Here is a 23,014-nt window from a genome sequence, read left to right on the forward strand (position 1 = left end):
CTGTAAATGTCTGTTTAATCCTATTCTACAATGATGAAAGAAAGAAAAAAAAAACGTCTAGGAACGGTCATCCTCAGCACTTTTATTATATAAAATATTCACCTGTCTTTTATTATCTCTCTTCTCCGAAACACATCGCGTCGCTCAGATCAAACGACTTCCGTTCAGTTGCACAGATCTTCAACTACCTCAGACACATACTTCTTATATACATGTCGCCCGTGTGTATGGCATATACATCGCGGAATGTGGACGCTGCGTCGCGCGCTATACATACGCACAGGAAGTGGTGCTTTACTGGGAGAAACCAAGTTCACACAAAATAGGGGGGGTTGCTCTTTTTAGATACGATTTAGACAAGCTTAATTTTACTGCAATGAATATAGAACTTAGAATTAAAGAATTTTATAAAGTCGCTTAATATATAAATATTTACACACACAATTTTTTTTACTAAACTTAGGTTCCTGTTGCAGTTTATGGTCGGGGAGGTCCGTGTCGCCCACATGGCTCGTTCCTTCTCTTCTCTCGGTGGTTAGCGCCGGCTGTAGCGCACATGGTCCTGCGAGAAAATCTCCTGTAACGGAGGCGGTTAAAATCAGCGGTACGCAGTAATTCACCTCGATGAGAGGCACGGAAGAAATGGAGGCTGAAGTAGAGTTTGATGAAGGCGAGGAGCCCTCATTCAGCGACCCCGAGGACTTTGAGGATGACATCAGTGATCAGGGTAAGGTCTCTCCACGCAACCAACCAGCCGGCTTTATCCAGGCCCCGCCATCACGCGCGAGCTGCTTCTCATCCCAAAACCAGCCTAAATACTGTTTATTTATACAGCGAAACTCCAATAGCTTTCTTAAACTGTTTCTGGCTTTGCCACGGATGTCCAATGATGAGCTATGTAGCTAGCAAACGCAGCCATTTTCATAGCGCTTAGGCCTTGGGCTGAATCCTAAATGACGCCGTGTTCGTTATGTAGTGCGCTACCTAGGGGGCGGGTGCCGTTATAACCAGCTATGTGTAGTGCACTTGTTTAGGGAGCACGTAGCTGTTTGGGATTCAGCTCAACACCCTGTGACTTAAACTAGCTAGCGGTTGCGCTGCTAAACTAACACGGTTTCCTGAATTAAAGTATAGGTAAATGTGTTCTCTTTAAAATTAGCTAAGTATTTGTTTACTATATTAGTAGCCATGTTAGCAAGACTAGCTAAAGCCTTAGTACACTCTCTCTTTAGTGTAAGAAGCGTGGTCATTTAGTTGCCTTATCTCCCATGAGCAGGCACCACCTAGCCTTGTCTCCACCCTCCACCCCATAATAGTCTGGTTTTAGTTCCTGCTCCTAATTTTCTATTATTTTTGGCGTGTTTGTTTCTTCGTTTTGTACCCTTACTGTTTCTATCTAGCTAGCTAGCTTCGTCGTGTTCACTGAACCAGCGCTGTTGTCAGCTGTCTTCAGGGGAAAGTAGCTATAACACACTCAAATAAATTGTCGCTAGGTGACGCCACAGACTAATTTGCATATTATGAATTTGTTCGCCACGGTCATTTGCATATCAAATTGCAAATTAGGGTACAGGAGGAAGGAAGACGTTCACTCTGAATATTATAAAGTGGAGTTGAATAGAGTTTAGTTCATAATTTGAACAGAAAATAGTGGGTTATAATTGGTTTATTATAGAAAGGAGACTTCTAACTAAACATTTACACGTTCACAAAACACTTTACGTTCTATCGAGAAGACACAAAAAGAACAAAGGCTTGACAGTGAGTAGTGGTGAAGGAAATGCGGTCGGGCGTTGGGGAGCGGCGATGATCTAGAGCGCCGTATTGAGTTCTAAAGGGGTCCAAAAAGTCGCCAAATCTAACAACAAAGTCTCTAAGATGGCGGTACTGTTTGTCATGTTCACTGAACCTAATCTCTTTTTTTGCCCCTCCCTCCCCCAATGCAGAGCTGTTGGAAGATGTCCTGAGAGAGCAACCTCAAGAGGCTGATGGCATCGACTCGGTCGTCGTTGTCGACAACGTTCCCCAAGTAGGACCTGATCGTCTGGAGAAACTAAAGAACGTCATCCACAAGATCTTCTCCAAGTTTGGCAAAATCACCAACGAGTTCTACCCAGAAGCAGATGGAAAGACCAAAGGGTAAATAAGATGTATAAGGAGAGTGTATATCAGGATGTAGATGTAGTAGATCCCTAATGAGCAAGTCAGTGGTGATGATGACAAGAAAAAACCTCTCAGAAACCTTGATTGGAGATCTTGGGTACAGCTCGACAGTATCCAGGTGAGATCTTCCACTGAGGAAAGGTGATACATGAGCCTAAAATGTGTGTTTATTTCTGGGAAGTGCAGTTGTTTATTATCAAATTGAATAGACCTACAGTTGAGTGCAGATGTCATATTCTAAGGATAAAGGTGTTTTTTTTTTTTTTTGTTTGTTTGTTTTTTTTAGCCAATTAGTGTTAGTGTGTGTTAAGATATGAATGTTGTAAAACAGCCCAAAATATCAGTTCATGAACACCACTGCCACATCGCAGTCACGAGTGGGGAAACTCTGGATTTTCTTTGAGCCCAGAGTTTCCGAGTCAGGGGCGTGTCAGGAAGAAAACATGGTGGACTCGATGGATGAAATGTCTGTAGCTGACGGAGGGAGAGAGATAGAGAGAGACAATAAAAGAAAAGAAAATATAAACCACACTATTTATGGGTGTTTTGCAGTGACATGTTTTTGTCAGGCTTTTTTTATTTACAATAAAACAAGATAATTGCCTGCTCAAAATGCGTTATATTTTACAAATATTTTAAAGTACTTTGCATTGTACAATTACGATATATAACATGCAACGTAAAGTTTACAGCGGCTTCATGAATTGATTAAGAACATAAAAAAGCGAAACACTCCTGATGCGCTTTCTTTGTTCTTGGTTTTCCAGAAGTAGAGTAAAAAAACAAACAAACAATTTTTTATTGTCGTTAATTAAGAGAAGGTACAGTACACTGCCATCGTGCTCTGACCAAAGTGACTTTGACGCACGGTAACTGCCAGATTGCTATTAACCCATGTACATCCGGATTACTGTAAAGCTTCATCACGACCACGTCGGTTAATAAAATGGCTGTACAAATAGGATTGGATCAGATCGACTTATTAAAACTGCCATGTGTTATTTATTGCCTTATTTCTGACACAATATTTCCCTGGATTATTTTCCCTTCATCAGTTTGACACCATGGGAGATTATTCGAATGTATTTACTCAGTAATAGCTAATGTGTGTGTGTGTGTGTGTGTGTGTGTGTGTGTGTGTGTGTGTGTGTACATTTTCAGGTACATTTTTCTGGAGTACTCTGTCCCGAGTCACGCGCACGAAGCAGTGAAGAATGCCGATGGCTACAAGTTGGATAAGCAGCACACCTTCCGCGTCAACCTGTTCACTGACTTCGACAAGTACGCTCAGCTCCATTTCACTACTGCTTCCTTCCACTTTCATGCACTCGCCTTTTTATTTTTGTTTGTGTAACATGCCTGACGATCACTGATGCGCTAAGATGAGTGGGGTAGTGACCCATGACCTGATGCCGGTAGTTAACACTGCGTCTTTCTCCCAGATCACGTACGCATGTTGTAATCACAAAGCTATGCACTTTTTTAGAAGTCATTACGTGGGAATTGAAGATTACAGGAAAAACAGGATTTTTTAAAAAGTGATACGGAACCGTTGACATCGATAGGAACTGACAAGATACAAAGACGAGTTCAGTTTTGTATTTAGTGGGGTGTTTAAATGTATTCATGTATATTGTGTCACATCTGTTATGCAGGTACATGACGATCAGTGATGAATGGGAAGCGCCTGAGAAGCAGCCCTTCAAAGATTTTGTGAGTGTCTTTTATACAGAAGACCAGCATCCCTGTTTTGTTGAACAATAGATTATTATTCTTTGATATTATTATTCTTTGGCTCTGGATTTTACCAGTCAAGGTGGGCGGTACCTGCCGGTAAATGATTCGTCAACTTATAGTTTTAAACTTGATACTCAAAGGAATAGCACTTTCACCTCATAATAGGAAACACAGTTAAAGAAATACAGTAGATTCGTTTTAAACACAACGGCGCCAATCACAGTGGAGCTGAGCAGGCATGTCGGATGTTTTTTTTGTTGTTGTTGTTTTCCCTACATTCCACAGTGCAGCGTTCCACCCCAGCTAAAATGCCTTTTTTATTTATTTATTTTTTATATATATATACAATGGAAGCATAAACCAGGCATTACTCTGGGTGTGTCTCAATCAGCTCCCTATTTTATGAATCAGTAAATGGTCTGCACTTATAACGCTTTTTTTTTAATAACCTTAGTGGTTCTACAAAGCGATTTACACTGGTTCTCATTCACCCATTCACACACACCAATGGTGGCAGAGCTGGTGCTAGCTTGCCATCAATTGGGGTTCAAGGACACTTCAGCATGTGAAGTCACATGGGCCTGGAATCAAACAGTCAATCCTACGATTAGTGGACAACCTGCTCTACCACCTGAGCCACAGCCGCCCACATATGGGTATATGGTGTAGACGAGTTGAGGCACTGGTAAGGATCCTGGCTCACTACACATAGGGACACTGATGACTCAATTTCCTACATATTCACGTTGTAAAAATGTTACCACTGGTATTTATCAACAACGGCAGGACCGATGTCTTTCTGACATTATCTTATAGATTTGTTAACTTAATCAAACGCGTTTCTGTCCTTGTTCTTCAAGCAGGATCGTAGGTGAGCTAGTGGATTAAAAAAAATCATTAAACACCCATTGAAGACTCCAACAAACCGTATATAGAATATACGGTGGGGGCAGGAGAAATTGCAAGCATAATGAGGGGCCATTCACGTATCGCGTCTTTTCCGCACTCAAGATGGTTATTTTAAATGTAGACGCGCTTATATAGAGAGCGCCGCTCATGCGGTGCGACATACTCGTTTTTCAAGATGGAAAAAATCCAGACTTTTCAGAATTCCAAAAGCGCACTGCAGAACCAACCAATCGGCTTCACCCTTTCTCTTTGTCCACTCTGAAATAGGCTTTGAATCTCCCACCGTCCAGACGGAGCTCTTGGATTCATCGGTGAAATTCTGTGTTTTCTACATGCTTTAAGTTTGGGGTGCACCCAAACACGGCGGGGGCCCGCCCCCTCGCATAAATAAATCTAGTAACAGACCTACTGCAAGGGATTTGTAGTGCTGTAAATCCCTCCTGTGCTGAAACTTCCTCGTCGTCATGGAAAGCGCAGCTCATGGTTGCATAGCAACGGCAGACACGGAGAGCAGGTGTTTTTAGGCGCGCCACGTGAATGGCCCCTAAACCTCACAAGAATCAGAAATGGGCTAATTTCCCATACGCTGGAGTGAGACTACAGCCGTCTCTCGAGCCGTCGCGATCTTTTTCCCAATAAAACATCTTTGGTGCAGCGCCTCGTCATACATTTTTTTCCTAACGTTACCCCCATCAAACATTTCCCAACCTGTTGTTAAGCTTTAATCTGTAAAATTTATGAAGCTTTTTTTCCTTCAGTTTCATGTTTCAAAGTCGTGAAATAATGTGGCTTTTCATATTTGTGTATGAGCTTCACCTTGGTCATGTACACTGATCTATAAATGTCTATAGATCGCTGCGGAGGACGTCTCTGGTATTTTCCCATCGGCGAGTGCGCTGGAGTCTTTGCTTTAAAACGAAACACCGGCTCTGGCGGATTATTTAAAATTGACGGGTGCAGTCGGGATTGGCCTTAACAAACTTTTTATGTTGATGAAATAAGAGGTCTGAAGCCAGCTGATATCTGGACAGGTCTTTTCCAGAATGAGAGAGAGGAATGTTTATGTAGCACAGCTTGAGTCAGGGCTGAGGTACAGATGGAGTTGGCCCTGGCTGAAGGTTGAGGCTAAAACAGGTGAAGGGAGTCCAGTGCAGGTTCCCATGGTCACAGTATGTTTTTAAGTGGGGTATGCAACAAGGACTCTCATGCCCTCTTGGCACACTGCCAAACCAACATGGCTGGTATGCCAAAATGTTCAAATGACCTGGTGTCAATAAATGTGTGGATTTTTTTTTTTCTTTTCTTTACTCGAAGTACATGTTGTCTTTTCCCTTTAGCTTCTTGTTGAAGTGTTACAGAATACTTTGTTTACATGTTAAAATCACAAAAATGTTCTTATGGGGGAGGATGCCCCCAGACCCCCCTACAGGGATTTTATTCATAAACACATCACCTTTTTCACCTCTTGTCAGTCTGCAGGTCTGAGTTTGAGAGCTACAACAACGATAACAAGCTGCTTATGTTTGTAGACGAAGTTGGCTGAGAGTTCGGCTGCCTTTTAAAAATAAATAAATAAGTAAATAAACAATCTATTTATTATTTATTTCCCCGAGCTTTAGAAAATATTATGTGATTTCCAGTAATGGAACATAGTGAGCATCGATGCAAAATCCAGGGAGCAGTGCATTGTGGGATTATTTTAGGGAATGAATTTTCCAGTGCACTGGAAGGATTTTGCGGTTGAGTCAGCCCTTAAAGTGGCCGACTCCCTGTTTTTTTATATATATATATATATATGTGTGTGTATATATATATATATATATATATATATATATATATATATATATATATATATATATATATATATATATATATATATATATATATAACCTTATTTATAATCTGTTACAGATAGATTTTTGTGTGTGTTTTTGTATTTTTTTTTTTTAATTTACTTTTTTTATGATTTTTAAAGTAACTTTTATAAAACTATATAGCGGACAGGTATGGAACATGAATGATCAAAAATGTTTCTGAACACTATAACTACTTTGAACAAGAGAACTAGGCTGTAATAACGTGGACTATTTTACACGTAAAACATGTTGCATTACATTCGTCTTGCGTTCTAAAAACATTCGTATGCGAATGATGTAAATTGGGACGAAGGGCGCGTCTCGTTATCCATGACATTGTTAAATCTCCGGCTCTCGGCCCCTCACTGAACAGAGTGGACGCAGAGAGAGGTGTGAGAGCAGCAGGAAAGAAAGACCTCACGCTTGCAGGACAGTAAATGGTCTGCACTTACAGTACTGGTGACATTTGGAAAGTTGCTAAGGTTTGTCCAGAAAGTCACTAGATTTGTCACTAGGTGCTTTTTTCTGCAAGAAAGTTGCTAAAGGGGTCTGAAAAGTGGCTAAATTGGCACCACTGGTCTGTACTGACAGCTAGATAAAAGGCAGGCTAAGCTCCGCCTCTCCCCAGCAAAAAGATAATGCAGAGGGAGGGGGAATGTGGGGTTTTTCATTTATACACATTATATTTGAAAAGCAATAAAATACACAGAACCCAAATAATGCCCTGACCGTGTTTTTTTTTTTTTCCTCCCCCCTTTCTTTCTTGAAAACAATTTTCGTCCACCTTCCGACCCCCCTGCTTGAGAACCACTGCTCTAGACCGTGTATCATGTTTTTGTTTTCTTTCTGTAGAGACAAATACACATCTGATTTCCCAGTCTCAGCTAAAGGCAGAAATGTTTAATTGTGGTTTGTTGCCTCACAGGGAAATCTGCGCCACTGGTTGGAGGACCCCGACTGCCGTGATCAGTACAGCGTGATCTATGATTCTGGTGAGAAAACAGGCATCTTTTCCAACGACGTCAAGGAACCCATTGAGGTTGAGGAGAGAGCGGTAAGAAATGTTATTTTCCTTCCCCTTCCTCTCTTTAAAAATGTTTTTTATATATATATATATATATATATATATATATATATATATATATATATAATATATATATATATATAAAATATACACGTGTGTCTTTTTTCAGCGCTGGACAGAAACATACGTGCGCTGGTCTCCTAAAGGCACCTACCTGGCCACGTTCCATCAGAGAGGCATTGCGCTGTGGGGTGGTGAGAAGTTCAAACAGATTCAGCGGTTCAGCCATCAGGGAGTGCAGCTGATCGACTTCTCCCCTTGTGAGAGGTTTGTGTAGCCTACATAGTCTTCTTATGCGGTGCAAAGAACCTGAGTTCAAGTAACCCTTATTATTTTGCTTAATAATGGCCCCAAAGCTCAAGAGCAGTAATGCTGGCAAATCGGATGTGCCAAAAAGACGTCGTAAAGGGAAAAGGTTCTGGATTTACTAGGGAAAGAATAACATCGTATTCTGAGGTTGTATGATGAGAACGAATCTTCTATCTGTAAAATTGAAGAAGAAAACCTTTCACTCGCAAACCTATACAGGGGTTCAAGCTTAATTTAAACCACCGCAACCCGGACTAGGGAGTTATTCAGTAATGCTATATTAATGAGTCCAGTAAGGCCATGGTAGCTACCATCATCAGGCATTCAGGCCTAAAACTAAGAGCATTAGCTGCCCACTGGTGCGGTCTATGTACCAACATTATTAGACTTCCTAGCCTGCAGTCAGCCATCAATGCTCGATGTAGCTTAAACGTAAAGGAAAGCTAACATTGCTGTTAAATTATACAGCGCAAACACAGTCTGTTTCTCCTTGTTTATCTTGGGGGGGGGCGCGGGGTTCAGTTCACAGATTGTAGTTAAAAAAAAAAAAACAAGACTGATTCTTATGACTGGGTGCATCCTCTGTAAAGCATGCTTATTTAAAAAAATTAAAAGCAGCTCTTTTTTTCTGTTTTTGTTTGTTTTGTTTTTTTTTTGCAGGTATGTGGTTACATTTAGTCCCCTGATGGACACGAAAGATGATCCACAGGCCATCATAATCTGGGACGTTCTGACTGGCCAGAAGAAGAGAGGTTTCCACTGCGAGAGCTCTGCCCACTGGCCAATCTTCAAGTCAGTAGAAGTACATTTTCAGTGTGCACATATACGTGGAGGTTTCATATAGATTCCTTTAGTTGTAATGACTCGATCATTTTACATTATATCTTAAGGTGGAGTCCAGACGGGAAGTTCTTTGCTAGGATGACTCAGGACACCCTCAGCATCTACGAGACACCGGTAAGTTTCTCATTAGGCCTTTGGGTGTGGGTTGATTTGTTTGTTTGTTTTTTCCTTCTCACCTGCAAGCTGATCTCGAAATTTGTAAGCTTTGTAGCCGGTGTAATTTATTTTCCCCTGTTATAGTCGATGTGCGCTCAGATGTGTCTGAATGTTTTGCTTTTCTCATAGTCAATGGGTCTTTTGGACAAGAAGAGTTTGAAGATAAACGGAATTAAGTAAGTCCAAGTACTGTAATGTGGAGAAAATGAAATGGTACATGAGAAAGTAGTGTTGGAGTATTGTACCCTTTTTTTTGTGTGTGTAAATAAACATTCTGATTAATCAGAAACGAATTGAAGTGCAACACTCATTGTGTTAATCCTCTACAGAGATTTCTCCTGGTCCCCCGGTGATAACATCATTGCGTTCTGGGTTCCCGAGGACAAAGATATCCCGGCGAGGGTGACACTCATGCAGCTTCCGTCCAGGAACGAGATCAGAGTACGCAATCTGTTTAATGTGGTGGACTGCAAACTTCACTGGCAGAAGAACGGCGACTATCTTTGCGTAAAGGTGGACAGGACTCCTAAGGGAACACAGGTACGAAGCTCACTGAGGTGTAGCTTATTTTGGGGTGGGGGGGGGGGTGTTTGTGTTTTTGCCCCTCATCTGTAAGTACAAGAAGCAATGATTTGTTCTAAACTATGCCACTTTCACTTTAGGGGATTGTCACAAATTTTGAGATCTTCAGGATGAGGGAGAAGCAGGTTCCTGTGGATGTTGTGGAGATGAAAGGTAACAACAGAGTGGGAGGGATTGCTCAGCTTTTCAGGTTGTTTTTCCCCCTTTCATTGCTTAAATAAATTCTGTAGTGTTTTGAGAATTAATCATCTCTGTACTGCATCTGTAGCAGATGGACTGGTACCATGAGAAAATAGATATTTTTTTATGTACTACTGATCTCGTGTAGTTTTCTCCAGCTTTCAAACAGTGGAGCAATACGTTATATTGTATGTAATTAAGTTATTTTGGCTTAATTCATTTTTTTTTTAAAGGTTTTGTAGTATTCATGCCCAATTAAGCTGAACGTGAGACACTTCCATGTTCTCCTGCCTCCATTTTTATCTCCTTTAAAAGTCTCTGAAGAAGGAATTATTAGGCCTGTCATGATCACTGCTTTTGTCGGACGATATATATCGTCCCAGAAATAATTGCGATAATCGATATTAGTGTCATTTTAAGACTGTTTGTTTAATGCCAGCGATATAATGATAATAAAACGGCATAATAATGCCAGTACATCCTTTCAGAGAGCAATGAACTCTTAATTCTAAATAATATTCAGAAATTGTAATACAATATGGGGAATTCTTTACACTTTAGTTATTTATTGTCGGTGTTTTAGGCCGTCGTTACGGAAAGAGCGTGTTCACGACGTGGCTTATCGTTCTACCTAGTTCACGTGTGTATTAGTGTCATTTTGTGCAGAAGCGAGTAATATTGTGTTTGTTGTGTGTAAATGTCTTATTAATCTCATATGTGTATAGGATGTTTGTGTGAGTTAATTAACCCGCTAGTAAAGCGCTTCAGTTTACCGCTGTTCATCCACTGTTCAGATTCAGCTCACGCAGATTAAGCGGCTCAAACCCCAACATTACTGACCACGACTGGATTGTTTCACACGCTAGAACTATTCTTTCTACATTTTTCTTCTTTAAAAAACAAACATTGTTAATATCTTTTTTTGCATGTAATTTTTTTTCAACAGTATGTTTTAATTAAAATCAGTGCTAGTGCTCGCTGCACATCTTAAATTCGAACACACAGTTTTTGCATTCGAACATGCAAAAGTGACAGCCCTGGAGCAGACGAGACGACAGAAGCAGCGCAAACGGCTAAAATGTTCATTTTTACATAAACAAACACACGTGTAAACACAATGGGCGATATCGAGGTTGGAAAAATGATCGAGGTCATGTCCGTATATCATACAATAAGTCGATAATGTAATTATCCTGACAGGTCTATATGGGCAATTATACAAATTTAAAGCCTAGGAACTGAGGTTTATTATAAAGGAGTTTTGATGAAGCATGTCCTTTCTTTTCCCACTACAAGGAAGTTTGTTGAAATTCTTGTAGTGTGCTTTTTTTGAGATTTGAGAGGGGGTTAAACCCCTCTAAAGCAAGAACGTAACAGTTTTTATCCGTGATACAGAGGGCATCATTGCCTTTGCCTGGGAACCCAATGGGAGTAGGTTTGCAGTGCTGCATGGCGAATCCCCCAGGATCAACGCGTCTTTTTACCACGTGAAGAGCAACGGCAAAATCGACTTGATCAGTGAGTATATCTGTACGCTTGTGCAGTTTAATATCTCTGACAACACGACTTTGGTGAAGTGCATTAAAAAATTGAACCTTGGGGTTCTTTTTTTCAGAAATGTTTGACAAACAGCAGGCCAACAGCATCTTCTGGAGCCCTCAGGGTCAGTTCTTGGTCTTGGCTGGATTGAGGAGGTTGGTACTTGAGTGTAATAACACATTACGTCAGCATGTTCTCTGCAGAAGTTAGAATTCAGTTTGAATACAAAACGTGTGGCTGAGAAGTTGAAGGTTCTTGCGAAGGTTCAGCCAGGAGCGTTAAGCACTAGCTACTGAGAATAGACTTTTCTTTCCCCCTTGCTCACTTGAATTGTTCCGTTTCTTGCTGACAGCATGAACGGTGCCCTGGCGTTCGTAGACACCTCAGACTGCACCATGATGAACATCGCTGAGCATTACATGGCCTCTGATGTGGAATGGGACCCAACTGGCCGATTTGTTGTCACCTCTGTTTCTTGGTGGAGCCACAAGGTAATTTTGGGGTGGGGTTAATGTGATCTATGGATGGAGGGGCAGGGGACGACATCTCCACTGCCTTTATTTTTCTTTTCTGTTCTCTGCAACTAAGTACAAATGTTAATACAAATGCAGGTAGACAACGCGTACTGGCTGTGGACATTTCAAGGGCGACTGCTGCAGAAAAACAACAAAGACCGTTTCTGCCAGCTGCTGTGGCGGCCTCGTCCTCCCTCTCTCCTCTCCCAGGAGCAGATAAAGGTGATGCAGGAATGCACAACAGGATCTACTTAATAAAAAAAAAAAACAATAAACATTTCTCCTACCAAGCCCAAGCACTCAATTTTGTTATTTCTCTGAATTTACCAGGCCATCAAGAAAGACCTGAAGAAATACTCCAAGATCTTCGAGCAGAAAGATCGACTCAGCCAGTCGAAGGCTTCAAAGGTCAGCCATCAATATAATTCTCTTCTGTTCGTCATGTTGGTTCATCCATTTTGGATACAGCTGACCGACTTCTGTTTGCTTGTGCTGTGCAGGAACTGGTCGACAAGAGACGTGCAATGATGGAGGATTACCGCAAGTACCGCGAGGCCGCCATGAAGATGTATCAGGAGCAGAGACCTCTCCGCCTCGAGCTCAGAGGAGGTTTGTTCATTGGAGATTATGGCTGTGTCTCGAAATTCCCACTTGTCAGCATCTGTTTTTAGATTTCGCAAGCGAGGGAGAGGTGCAAACACAATTTTTAGCACATCCGCGCCATTTTCACGGGCTAAATTTAACCGAATTGTCTTGTGACTGGAAAGGCATGCTAATTCAGCTCGCATAACGTCACGTCCTGAATTTGTGTCTGTGACAAGACAAAAGTGCCCGAGTTCTCTGTGTTAAAACCAAGCGGCGACAGATGTGCATATGGATACGTTTAGGTTGAAGGAGATAGCTAATTAAATTGCAGCTACGCCCACTCTTCTGATAGCGTGTCATTTTTCTCAGTGGAAACTGGGATAAGTAAAATAAAGGCCTTTTGGGACATTAAATATCATAAGTTTTAAAGTACTTTTTAAGTTGTAAATGATCTATAATCGTTTGTCTTTTTGTTATAGGTGTGGACACTGATGAACTGGACAGTAATGTCGAAGACTGGGAAGAGGAGACCATTGAGTTTTTCATCAATGAAGAAATCATTCCAATCGGAGATCTGTAGTCCCTATAGCAGGTAATAAATATTCCGTAGTCTGCAGTTAGTACCTTGTTGTGTCAAAGACAGTAACCCAGTCGTCATTCTGCTTTCCCCCTTCCCTCAGAACCGTTTTAATTCTTGAGGACCGGGCATCTCTCTCCAACAAATTCCTTGTTAACATCCAGCCAAGTGCCTTTTAATACTGGTTGCTGTGGAAGGAGAATTTCGTACCACTGTTGACTGCTGCTTTTTTGCTCCCGTTATCCAGCTCTGGGAGCGTCCATCCTTCACCCTGAGCAGCACTTGGCGGCTTTACCCTCTGGTTCTTGCCTTTTGAGTTGAACGTTTAATTCTTCAGAAGGCCCTTACCATGACTTGGCATGCCATGAAAGGTTTTTACATCTCCATGTGGAAGAAAGACATTGTGTTTCTAGAGATTTTTCGATTTAGGGTTAACACATACTCTAGCGTGCGCTACAGTGGGCTGTATCCTCCTCCATTCAGATTACCTGATATTAAATGCACAACAAGGTAATAAAGTATGAATAAAATATAACCTTTTGTCAGGAGTTTTTTTTTTTTTTAAATCCACAGTGAAATATTGGGGAAAGTTTTTTTTTTTTTTTAATTATTGTGCATTTTACTTTGATGTGTTTCATTGACGTGTTATAGCTGTTGCCTGATCCTTTCTGGGTTACTTCAGGGTTCAGTTCTGGGTATCATAATATGTGTAACTGTCTTGCGCCAATAAAACATGTAGGTGCAAATTAAATACTTTCACAGCATTGCTTAAGACTCTCTCTCTAATTCCCAGTCAGATCAGTACTGCTTTTTGCCTTGGGGCTTGTAATCCTACTGAGCAGTCTAATCTAATGTGCAAAGAGCCCATGTTTTTTCAGTACGGCATGATTTGTAATGTAATTGTGATGTCTGCTTTGTTCTTGCAACAATTCTACACTATATGGGCAAAGGATTATGTACACCTGACCATCACACCCATATGCATCTTCTCCAAAACGTTACCACAAAGTAGGAAGCACATAATTGTCTAGAATGTATTTGTGTAGTGTAGCATTATAATTTCCCTTCACTTGAACTCAAACCTGTTCCAGCATGATGATGCTCCTGTACACAAAGCGAGCTCCACAAAGACATGGTTTGAGAAGGTTGGACTGGAAGAACTCGAGTGTCCTGCACAGAGCCCTGACCTCAACCCCACTGAACACCTTTGGGATGAACTGGAACACCGACTGCACCCCAGACCTCCACCTAACATCAGTACCTGATCTCACTAACACTCTTGTAGCTGAATGATCACAATTCCCCACAGCCACGCTCCAAAACCTAGTGGAAAGCCAGTCTGCTTGATGATTCCATGCGGCTCGTGGGCCAAGTAATGGAAGTGTAATGGAAATGTAAAGAATTATCCACACACAGATGGCAGTTACTTATATATCCATTAGAGGTCCTCTTGACTGTGTCCTTAGGCTATATGTGCCTACAAGTAACCATTAGCAACAGTAATCTTTGGGCATTTTCAAGGTAATGTGAAAATGTGGGTATGTGAAAATGTCTCTTTCAAAGAAACAGAAGCTGGCTTCTGAATATTCCAAGAGAAATGGGCAACACAATATTTCTTCTGGGAAAGAAATAAAAAAACAATGTGTTTAATTTGCTCCCAGCAAATGGCGATCCTCAAAGAATTTAACAATTGATGACATTACAATACAATATACTGGCCAGGTACGGACAAACAAGGTAAATAAGTTGGTTGCAGCGCTTAAAAAGCAACAGTCTGTTGTCTTCCTCTTTTCCTTGAAATGAAAATTTCATTAAAATTGAGAACGAATTACAATTTCACTGTGATGTGAAATGATCCGTTTTATCCTTCATGTTGTGTGTTAGCCTAATCCTGACTGTTATATGAAAGTTTACCTCAGAATTCCATTTTGGGTGATTATATAAATGTTACTTTCAATTTTTACTCTTCTGATTGTTCTCGGTTCGTTTAAGGTGATATTGTAGCCCCCTACCCCAGATGAGTTCCCCAGCCCTGCTCTAGAATGTCTTTATAGCATTACAATTTCCCTTCACTCCAGCTAAGGGGTGCAAACATGTTCCAACATGACAATGCCCCTGTGCACAAAGCTCCATGAAGGCAAATATCCCTACTATCCAGTAAGTGAAAACCAGTAGTAGTAGTGGAAGTACCGAATTCTCAGTCTTCATAAAACAGTAGGTGATAAATATCCAGATGACCTACTGATGCTGCATGGACACTGTGCTATCCCAAAAGGCAATGGGACTGGTGTGGAAGAGCTGTTAGAATAAAAAATGGCGGAAGGCAGTGCGTTGGCCTTTTTTAAGTTGTAGGTCACATGACAATGCCATGACATTAGGTACAGTAGGTACGTGATTTCGGATACAACCATGGTTTGACAATGTTGATGTAAACCAGTTGTCACCAGCCCTCTTCCTTGAGATCTACTTTACCTTCCTGCAGGTTTCATCTCCAACCAAAATCTAACACACCTGTTTTAATTGATCAAGAACTTCTTAAAACAATGACTAGATGGTCCAATTATGGTTGGAGTTGAAGTCTTCAGGAAGGTAGATCTCCAGGAACAGGGTTGGCAACCGATGGTGTAGAAGAACTCTAGCAATGTGTGCTGACCCCTGACCTCGACCTGATTGAACACCTCTGTGTTGGATGACCTGGAACAGCAGGCCTAATGTACAAAGTACGCAGTCTTATCAATCACAGGATAGTAAGAATACCTAATAATCTCTCCCTCTCTTTACCTCCATCTCCCTCTCTCCTTCTGTCGAGCCACACATGATTTTATATGGAAATGCCAGTGATCCTGACACTTTCTTCACGCCGGACCTGCCTGATCCATCCGGATGCCCTACCTTGAAGTACCATGAAATAGTTTTGGACCTCAATTCCACTTGGACGTTCTCGCTGTGGATGCTGGAACTATGGTTGCTACTATGGCATTGGGACTACAATTACCATGTACAATTTTGCACTCAGATCTCGTTTGGTGAACAGTGGACTAGTTCAACAAAGACTTCATATAAAAACCACAATGAACTTTCTTTTATTTTCACACTTTCCGTTGTTACCCAGATGAGGACGGGTTCCCTTCTGAGTCTGGTTCCTCTCAAGGTTTCTTCCTCATATCATCTTAGGGAGTTTTTCCTCACCACCGGCTTGCTCAATAGGGATAAATTCACACACTTAAAATCTATATCCTGTGTTTATATGTTTCTGTAAAGCTGCTTTGAGACAATGTCCATGGTAAAAAGTTAATGTTGTTGTGGCTGAACCCCCCCCCCCCAAAAATCTACTGGCAAGGATTGTTCTATTAATGCCATGCCTTTGGAATAAGATGTTCAGCAAGCATATATGGGTATCATGCTCAGATGTCCACATTCTTTAAAAAAAAAAAAAAAAAATACAGTGTTTGTACTGCATAGTATGTATTTTTAATATCGCAATAGAAAAGAGAAATGACGAATGATGGAAGCAGTGTCTTATTACCATGTTATATAAAATGTAAACATACATGCATTAGATTAGATTTGAAAGGCAAAATTTGTTACATAAGAGTTTATAATATTTTACAGTAGTTAACTGTGAATTCTAATTAAAGTGCGCAGGGGGCGGAGCCTGTTCGATGACGTGGCCGTGGCCTTGTTATTAAACCGTTATTCTACGGTGCTGATGAGGAAGAAGGTTGGCCGTGTTTTACACTCACGCCGAGGCTTCCTTTTTCTCCTTTTTTCCCCCCACGCAATGTGTTTTTTTTAAATTTTGTTTTACCGATTATGTTTTAAAATATAACTACTATTTAGGACAAGTACCTAAAACTTCATGGTTTATGAAGCCGTGTAATGATAACGGCAGTTGCAGAAATCTCGCGAGGTTTCCGAGATCTCATCTGATCTTGTGAAACGCGGCCGCACATCATTCCGGAGGAGACGACGACGTCTGGGTGGAGGGTCTTGAGGTGAGCTTATACATACATACATACAGTACTCACAGCCATGTTTACACACGTTGTTTACTCCTCTGTATCGGTGTTTAAGAAGCTAGTGCATTTTATACAACTTGTGTTTCGAGACAGGAACAAACAGAGGCTTGTGTGCTGCTTGTTTTTGTTAGAGAGAGAGAGAGAGAGAGAGAGAGAGAGAGAGAGAGTCTTGTAATGGAGAAAAAAGTGTCTCTGAAACGTGTTCGCCCAGACTCTGAGTATCATTTCAGTACAGTTGTTTGAAGTGAATAAAGAAGACGATACTGTGTGTAGATGTGTAATGGTTTGTGTAATAAGTGGAAATGGGTTTAGGTTTCTCTCTCTTGCTCGTTTGAGAGAGAGAGAGAGAGAGACACACACATGGTGTCAAAGAGCTACATTGTATTCAGCAGAATTAAAGCAGTAGAGCCTTAGATAGGATATATAGGATATATAACATCAGTGCAAAACATTGTAGTCAGGAGTGTGATTTATAAATTACTAACCCCTCTTGGATGTCTTCCCTGCTGTGGAAAAAACAAACCGTTACAGAAATTCTAACGGTTTCCACTACAAATACCATTACAAACCAGCAGCTAACCATTAAAACCATTACCAAATGTCAATGGTGTTCTATTGGTTCTTAATGGTATCCACTAGACATAACATGCCACCACTAGAAGGCTACAGATGACCAGTAGAGACCTACAGGATCTATTAGAGTTTCCAGTTTCTGTTCCCATTATAACCGTTAAAAATTCTTTGAGGGTTTCTATCGTTTTGTTTTTTTTTCTTTCCTTCAGCAGGGTTATGATGATGATGATGATGACGATAATGGTTTGTATGTAGGTCATGTTTTTTTTTCAGTGCTAGTTTCACATTTTCCGTTCAGTACTATCGATACTTCCGCATAAGAAGGATGAAGAAGAGGACATAACATTTTGTGACTTCACAAAACACTCTTGCCAGCCTAAACCAATCAGGGTCTTGTATGCTAATTAGTAGATCGGGACGTAGGAAACGAGGCGATGATGAGGTTGTGTCCATTTACTTTTTTCAAATAGTGTAAGCCCTATTCGAACAGGATTAAATTGAAATCAGGTTCTGGGGTAATTTGGTATTTTACAGGAGCTCCTCTGTGACTTTATTTCCTTCCGGATCGGCCATGTTAGTGTTTTTCTCCGTCCTTCTCTGAGAAATGTACAGGCTTCTCTCTACTCCAGTGCTTCTTCGACTGCTTGGATGCCCTGCTGTGAATGGTGTGTGATCATATGACCACATAATCATATGAACATCCCGGTTCATAGAAAATGTAACCTTTTAGAAACTTGCTCTTTGTGTGCTCATTTTATTGCTGTACGGATGAGAGAGTTTTATCACTGAGGAGACGTGTCAAAAAAAAAACGAATCCAGTCCGAATACGGTTTTAGTATGCCAAGGGAAAACCCAGACATGAGGTTGGATTTATATTATAGCAACTTTTATATAAACTGCGTACTGCATGTCTGTGGGATTTGGATCAGTCATGAGACCATATGGTGGCATAAGCAGATGCTGTGACTCCTACATGATACGCCTTCATCTCTGGCCATCCATGCTTCGCTCCTTTTCCCCTGTCCACCAGGAAACTTACTAGCAAATTAAAAAGTGCAAAAGCAGAAGTGGTTATTGTCAAAGAAAGAAAGAGAAATGTTACCATTTACTATTTTATTTTGCTATACGCATGTGTGCTTGCAACCTTAGTTTGGCCATTTTAGTAGATTATTAAAAATTATTATGCAAAAAAATTAAATTTAAAAATCGATTGTGCATCATGTGCATGCATTATTATTATTATTATTATTATTATTATTATTGTTGTTGTTGTTAAATTTAGGTCACTTATTAAAGAGCTGCCCACTATTTAGGCTGTAAAAGTGACCACAAAGGGCCTTGACATAGTGAAGAAACCATGTGTCTTTTAAATACCATTGTTAATTATTTGCACATTGTACGTCATACAGTGGTGCTTGAAAGTTTGTGAACCCTTTAGAATTGTCTACATTTCTGCATAAATATGACCTAAAACATCATCAGATTTTCACACAAGTCATAAAAGTCGATAAAGAAAACCCAATTAAACACAGGAGTCAAAAACATTATGCGTTTATTCATTTATTGATTGAGGAAAATGATCCAATATTATATATCTGTGAGTGGTAAAAGTATGTGTACTTTTGCTTTCAGTATCTGGTGTGACCGCCTTGTAGAATTCACTGGTATAATTCAGAAGTCATTGTTCCATCAATGATGGCAAGTCGTCCTGGCCCAGATGCAGCAAAACAGGAAAAAACCATGATACTACATGCACATAACACATACACCACCATGTTTCACAGATGGGATAAGGTTGTTATGCTGGAATGCAGTGTTTTCCTTTCTTCAAACATAACGCTTCTCATTTAAAACAAACAAAAAAACAAAAACGTGCATGTGCGCTTCCCTGCAGTAGATTGGTGTCTTGCCTGGGGTGAATTCTCCGACCTCGGACCGAGTGTTTCCAGGATAGATTCCAAATGTTTAATTATTATGACTACTTAATGTTAGTATCTAACTAGTATCACTGGATTTCCTGGGAGGTAGCATTATTATTATTAATTTTACAGTCTGCAAGCTAGCTTGCTAATCAGGTTATGTACAGTGGGGGAAATAAGTATTGGACGTGTCAACATTTCTTTTCAGTAAGTATATTTCCAATGAGGCTATTCACATGAAATTTTCACCAGACATCAGTATTAACTCAAGAAATCCACAAAGAAAGAATTCACAACATTAAAGTCCATAAATAAAGTTATGTGTTACAAAGAGGAATGATAGTAGAACAAAAAGTATAACAAAAAAGGACAACGATCCAAAGCATACAGCAAAGGAAACTCTGAATTAGTTTCAGAGAATAAAAATCAAGGTGTTAGAATGACCCAGTCAATCACCTGACTTCAATCCAATTGAACAACATTTAAAGACAATATGTTTAGAAGAATGGGACAAAATCACACCTGAATACTGCGGCTCATTAATTTCTTCATACAGGAAGTGTCTTGAAGCTTTGTCATTACAAACAAAGGCTTCTCCACTAAGTATTAAATACATTTCAGTTAGCGTGTTCAATACGTTTTTCCCATGGCATTACTCTTCATTACACATAACTTTATTTATGGACTTTAATGTTTGGATTTCTTTATATGTGTGGATTTCTTGAGTTAATACCAAAATCTGTTGAAAATTTAATGTGAATAGCCTCATTGGAAACATATTTACTGAAAAAAAATGTTGACGCGTCCAATATTTATTTCCCCCACTGTAATTACCTAATTAATACCGATTCGTGTCAGAGTAACTCGTCTATATTTAGTCAGTTAGCTAGCTTGTTTATTCTCCTGGGGTTTTATTCCCACTAAATACCTTTGTGCTGAATGTGTATGTGTTATGTAATGATATTGAATGTGAATATGAAGCACGATACTTGTAAACTGATTATGTGAATTATATTGTTGAGGACACACAGGGTAGCTCTGGATACAGTAGTTTATGTGTCCTATTTTATTTGGCTTCTCCACTAACTCCACAATCATACGCCTGGGATTTTAGCCATTAAGTAAGTGCTACAGTGCTTTTCTCCAATCTGTTAGCAGTAAATCTTATCGCCTATAAAATAGACTGCGATCTATGAACATGTGGTTTGAGAAGCAATTAAAAATCGAAATGTTTTGTACAATCAATGGTGGGATACACAGTCAAAGCAGTTTGCCCATCATTACTGTTCAGACACGTTTGAGTACTACTGTACAGTTAATCGAACAATCACCATGAAGTCACTTCATTTCCTCTGATGACATAGACCCGCATGTTTAAAAAAAAAATTAAAATAAGGACGTAAAAAGTCTCACAATCTCGCTGCTCTCTGAAGAAATATCATTTCAGGGTTAGACCTTGTTCAAGTAACACCAGCATACTATAACAGAGCTGTGTAGGCACCTACAGCCATAGTGTTCAAATCAGGTTTACTCTCGACTGCTTGTGACTTTAGATATTTGATTAGAAATTTTTCTTCTCTGCTTATGAATGTTGCAAGTGAAGTACATATATAAAGACAGAGAGGTTCTGTGTGTGCGTGCTATATATGTATGAAAATTACATTAAATTAATTAAATTAAGGATGTTGAATCCATCTTAATTTATTTCCCCCTCTTCTCCTTTGATAAACTGCTTCCTATCCAGATGACTGATGGTGATATGGAGCTTCGGTGAGAATGGAACTCTCTCTGTCCAAACCTGACAAAATGGGAAAGACAAGGCTGTTTCGCATCTTTCTTATCCTGGGCTCTGTCTTCATGATCCTGCTAATCATCATCTACTGGGATGATGTTGGAGCCACCCATTTTTACCAGCACACAACCATATCCGGACCTCATCCATCCCGCCTCTCACCTGAGAGTAACGCAGCTGCCAAAAACAAAGTCGAGGACGACAAGGATGGCTCGTTCCTGGCCGACATTGACGCTTTTGTCAACCAGTTCCTGGAAGGCACCGCCGACCCAACAGAGCAAGTGAGAGCTGAAACGCCGCCCGGTGAGACTCACAACCAGTCCTCAGAAAAACCCGAAGAACGATTCGTCCCCAGGCGCGAGTGGAAGATCCACCTGACCCCAATCGCCATTGAGAAGAAGCAAAGGCAGGACAGTAGGAAGCAGCTGATGCACGATCTTTGCAGCAGCAACAGCAGCTTTGACTTCCCGGGCAAGAACAGGACATTTGATGACATCCCCAACAAGGAGCTGGACCACTTGATAGTGGACGATCGACACGGGATCATCTACTGCTACGTCCCCAAGGTGGCGTGCACCAACTGGAAGCGCATCATGATCGTGCTGAGCGAGAGCCTGATGGTGAACGGCGCACCCTACCAGGATCCTCTGGACATCCCCGTCGAGCTCATCCACAACAGCAGCGTGCACTTCACCTTCAACAAGTTCTGGAAGCGCTACGGCAAGTTCTCTCGTCATTTGATGAAAATCAAACTCAAGAAGTACACCAAGTTCCTGTTCATCCGAGATCCTTTCGTGCGTCTCATCTCGGCCTATCGCAACAAGTTTGAGCTGGAGAACGAGGACTTCTACAAACGATTTGCTGTGATAATGCTGAAAAGATACAGCAACTACGTCGACCCGCCGGCGTCCGTGGTGGACGCTTTCGCTGCTGGAATCCGACCAACCTTTTCAAACTTTATTCAGTATCTGTTAGATCCGAACACAGAGAAGGAAATGCCATTTAACGAGCACTGGAGGCAGATGCACCGCTTGTGCCACCCTTGCCAGATAAATTACGACTTTGTGGGAAAACTGGAGACCTTGGACGAGGACGCTGAGCATCTGTTGCGGATCCTGCGCGTGGACAACGTTGTCCAGTTCCCACCGAGTCATCACAACAGGACTGTCAGCAGTTGGGAGCAGGACTGGTTCGCCAGTATACCTTACGAATCACGGAGACAGTTGTACAAGCTCTACGAGGCTGACTTCAGACTGTTTGGGTATCCTAAACCCGAGAAGCTTTTACACGAGTGAAATTTGTTTCTGGTCAGCAAAGTATTTTCTTGCTGTGGGTTATTCAACTGTCCATTTCCACCATGGAGAAATAAAATAAAACAGGTAATTGAGAGTTTAAATCTCAGGACTTTTTTCAGACAATTTTGAGTTCACAATTCTGCCTCCCCCCCGCAATTTAGAGTTAATATCTCACAATTCGGCCTTTTTCTCAGAATTGCACGTTTTTTTCCCCCTCACAATTTAAACATCAAAGAATGCACTGACAAAGCTTCTATCATTCTCTCTAAATAGGCTATAACAGAGCAACACTCAACATCTAGTCAAGACAAGGAAAACCAGACACTCGCGCGCGCTCGTTACCTGAAATTAGTCACCTTTCAGGTACAGAGTCAAGTGGAC

General features: G+C 40.8%; 2 protein-coding genes across 2 annotated transcripts; both read left to right on the forward strand.

Annotated features, from left to right (window-relative positions):
• The first annotated feature begins 504 nt into the window (after window positions 1-504).
• eif3ba (eukaryotic translation initiation factor 3, subunit Ba) lies at window positions 505-13,799 on the forward strand. Its single transcript, XM_053612318.1, has 19 exons — window positions 505-727; window positions 1,947-2,139; window positions 3,325-3,444; window positions 3,819-3,876; window positions 7,591-7,719; window positions 7,859-8,016; window positions 8,719-8,850; window positions 8,949-9,015; window positions 9,187-9,233; window positions 9,387-9,597; window positions 9,720-9,792; window positions 11,215-11,337; window positions 11,435-11,513; window positions 11,711-11,849; window positions 11,970-12,095; window positions 12,204-12,281; window positions 12,374-12,482; window positions 12,938-13,050; window positions 13,139-13,799. Exons 1-18 carry the CDS (start codon window positions 625-627, stop codon window positions 13,036-13,038), a joined length of 2,046 nt encoding a protein of 681 aa, XP_053468293.1. The 5' UTR covers window positions 505-624; the 3' UTR covers window positions 13,039-13,050; window positions 13,139-13,799.
• Window positions 13,800-16,662: 2,863 nt separating this feature from the next.
• Window positions 16,663-22,664, forward strand: chst12a (carbohydrate (chondroitin 4) sulfotransferase 12a). Its single transcript, XM_053612321.1, has 2 exons — window positions 16,663-17,030; window positions 21,291-22,664. The coding sequence occupies exon 2, from the start codon at window positions 21,323-21,325 to the stop codon at window positions 22,631-22,633; it is 1,311 nt and encodes a 436-aa protein (XP_053468296.1). The 5' UTR covers window positions 16,663-17,030; window positions 21,291-21,322; the 3' UTR covers window positions 22,634-22,664.
• Window positions 22,665-23,014: the final 350 nt, after the last annotated feature.

The sequence above is a fragment of the Ictalurus furcatus genome, chromosome 24 (genome assembly GCF_023375685.1).
Source record: "Ictalurus furcatus strain D&B chromosome 24, Billie_1.0, whole genome shotgun sequence".
Classification (NCBI taxonomy): Eukaryota; Metazoa; Chordata; class Actinopteri; order Siluriformes; family Ictaluridae; genus Ictalurus; species Ictalurus furcatus.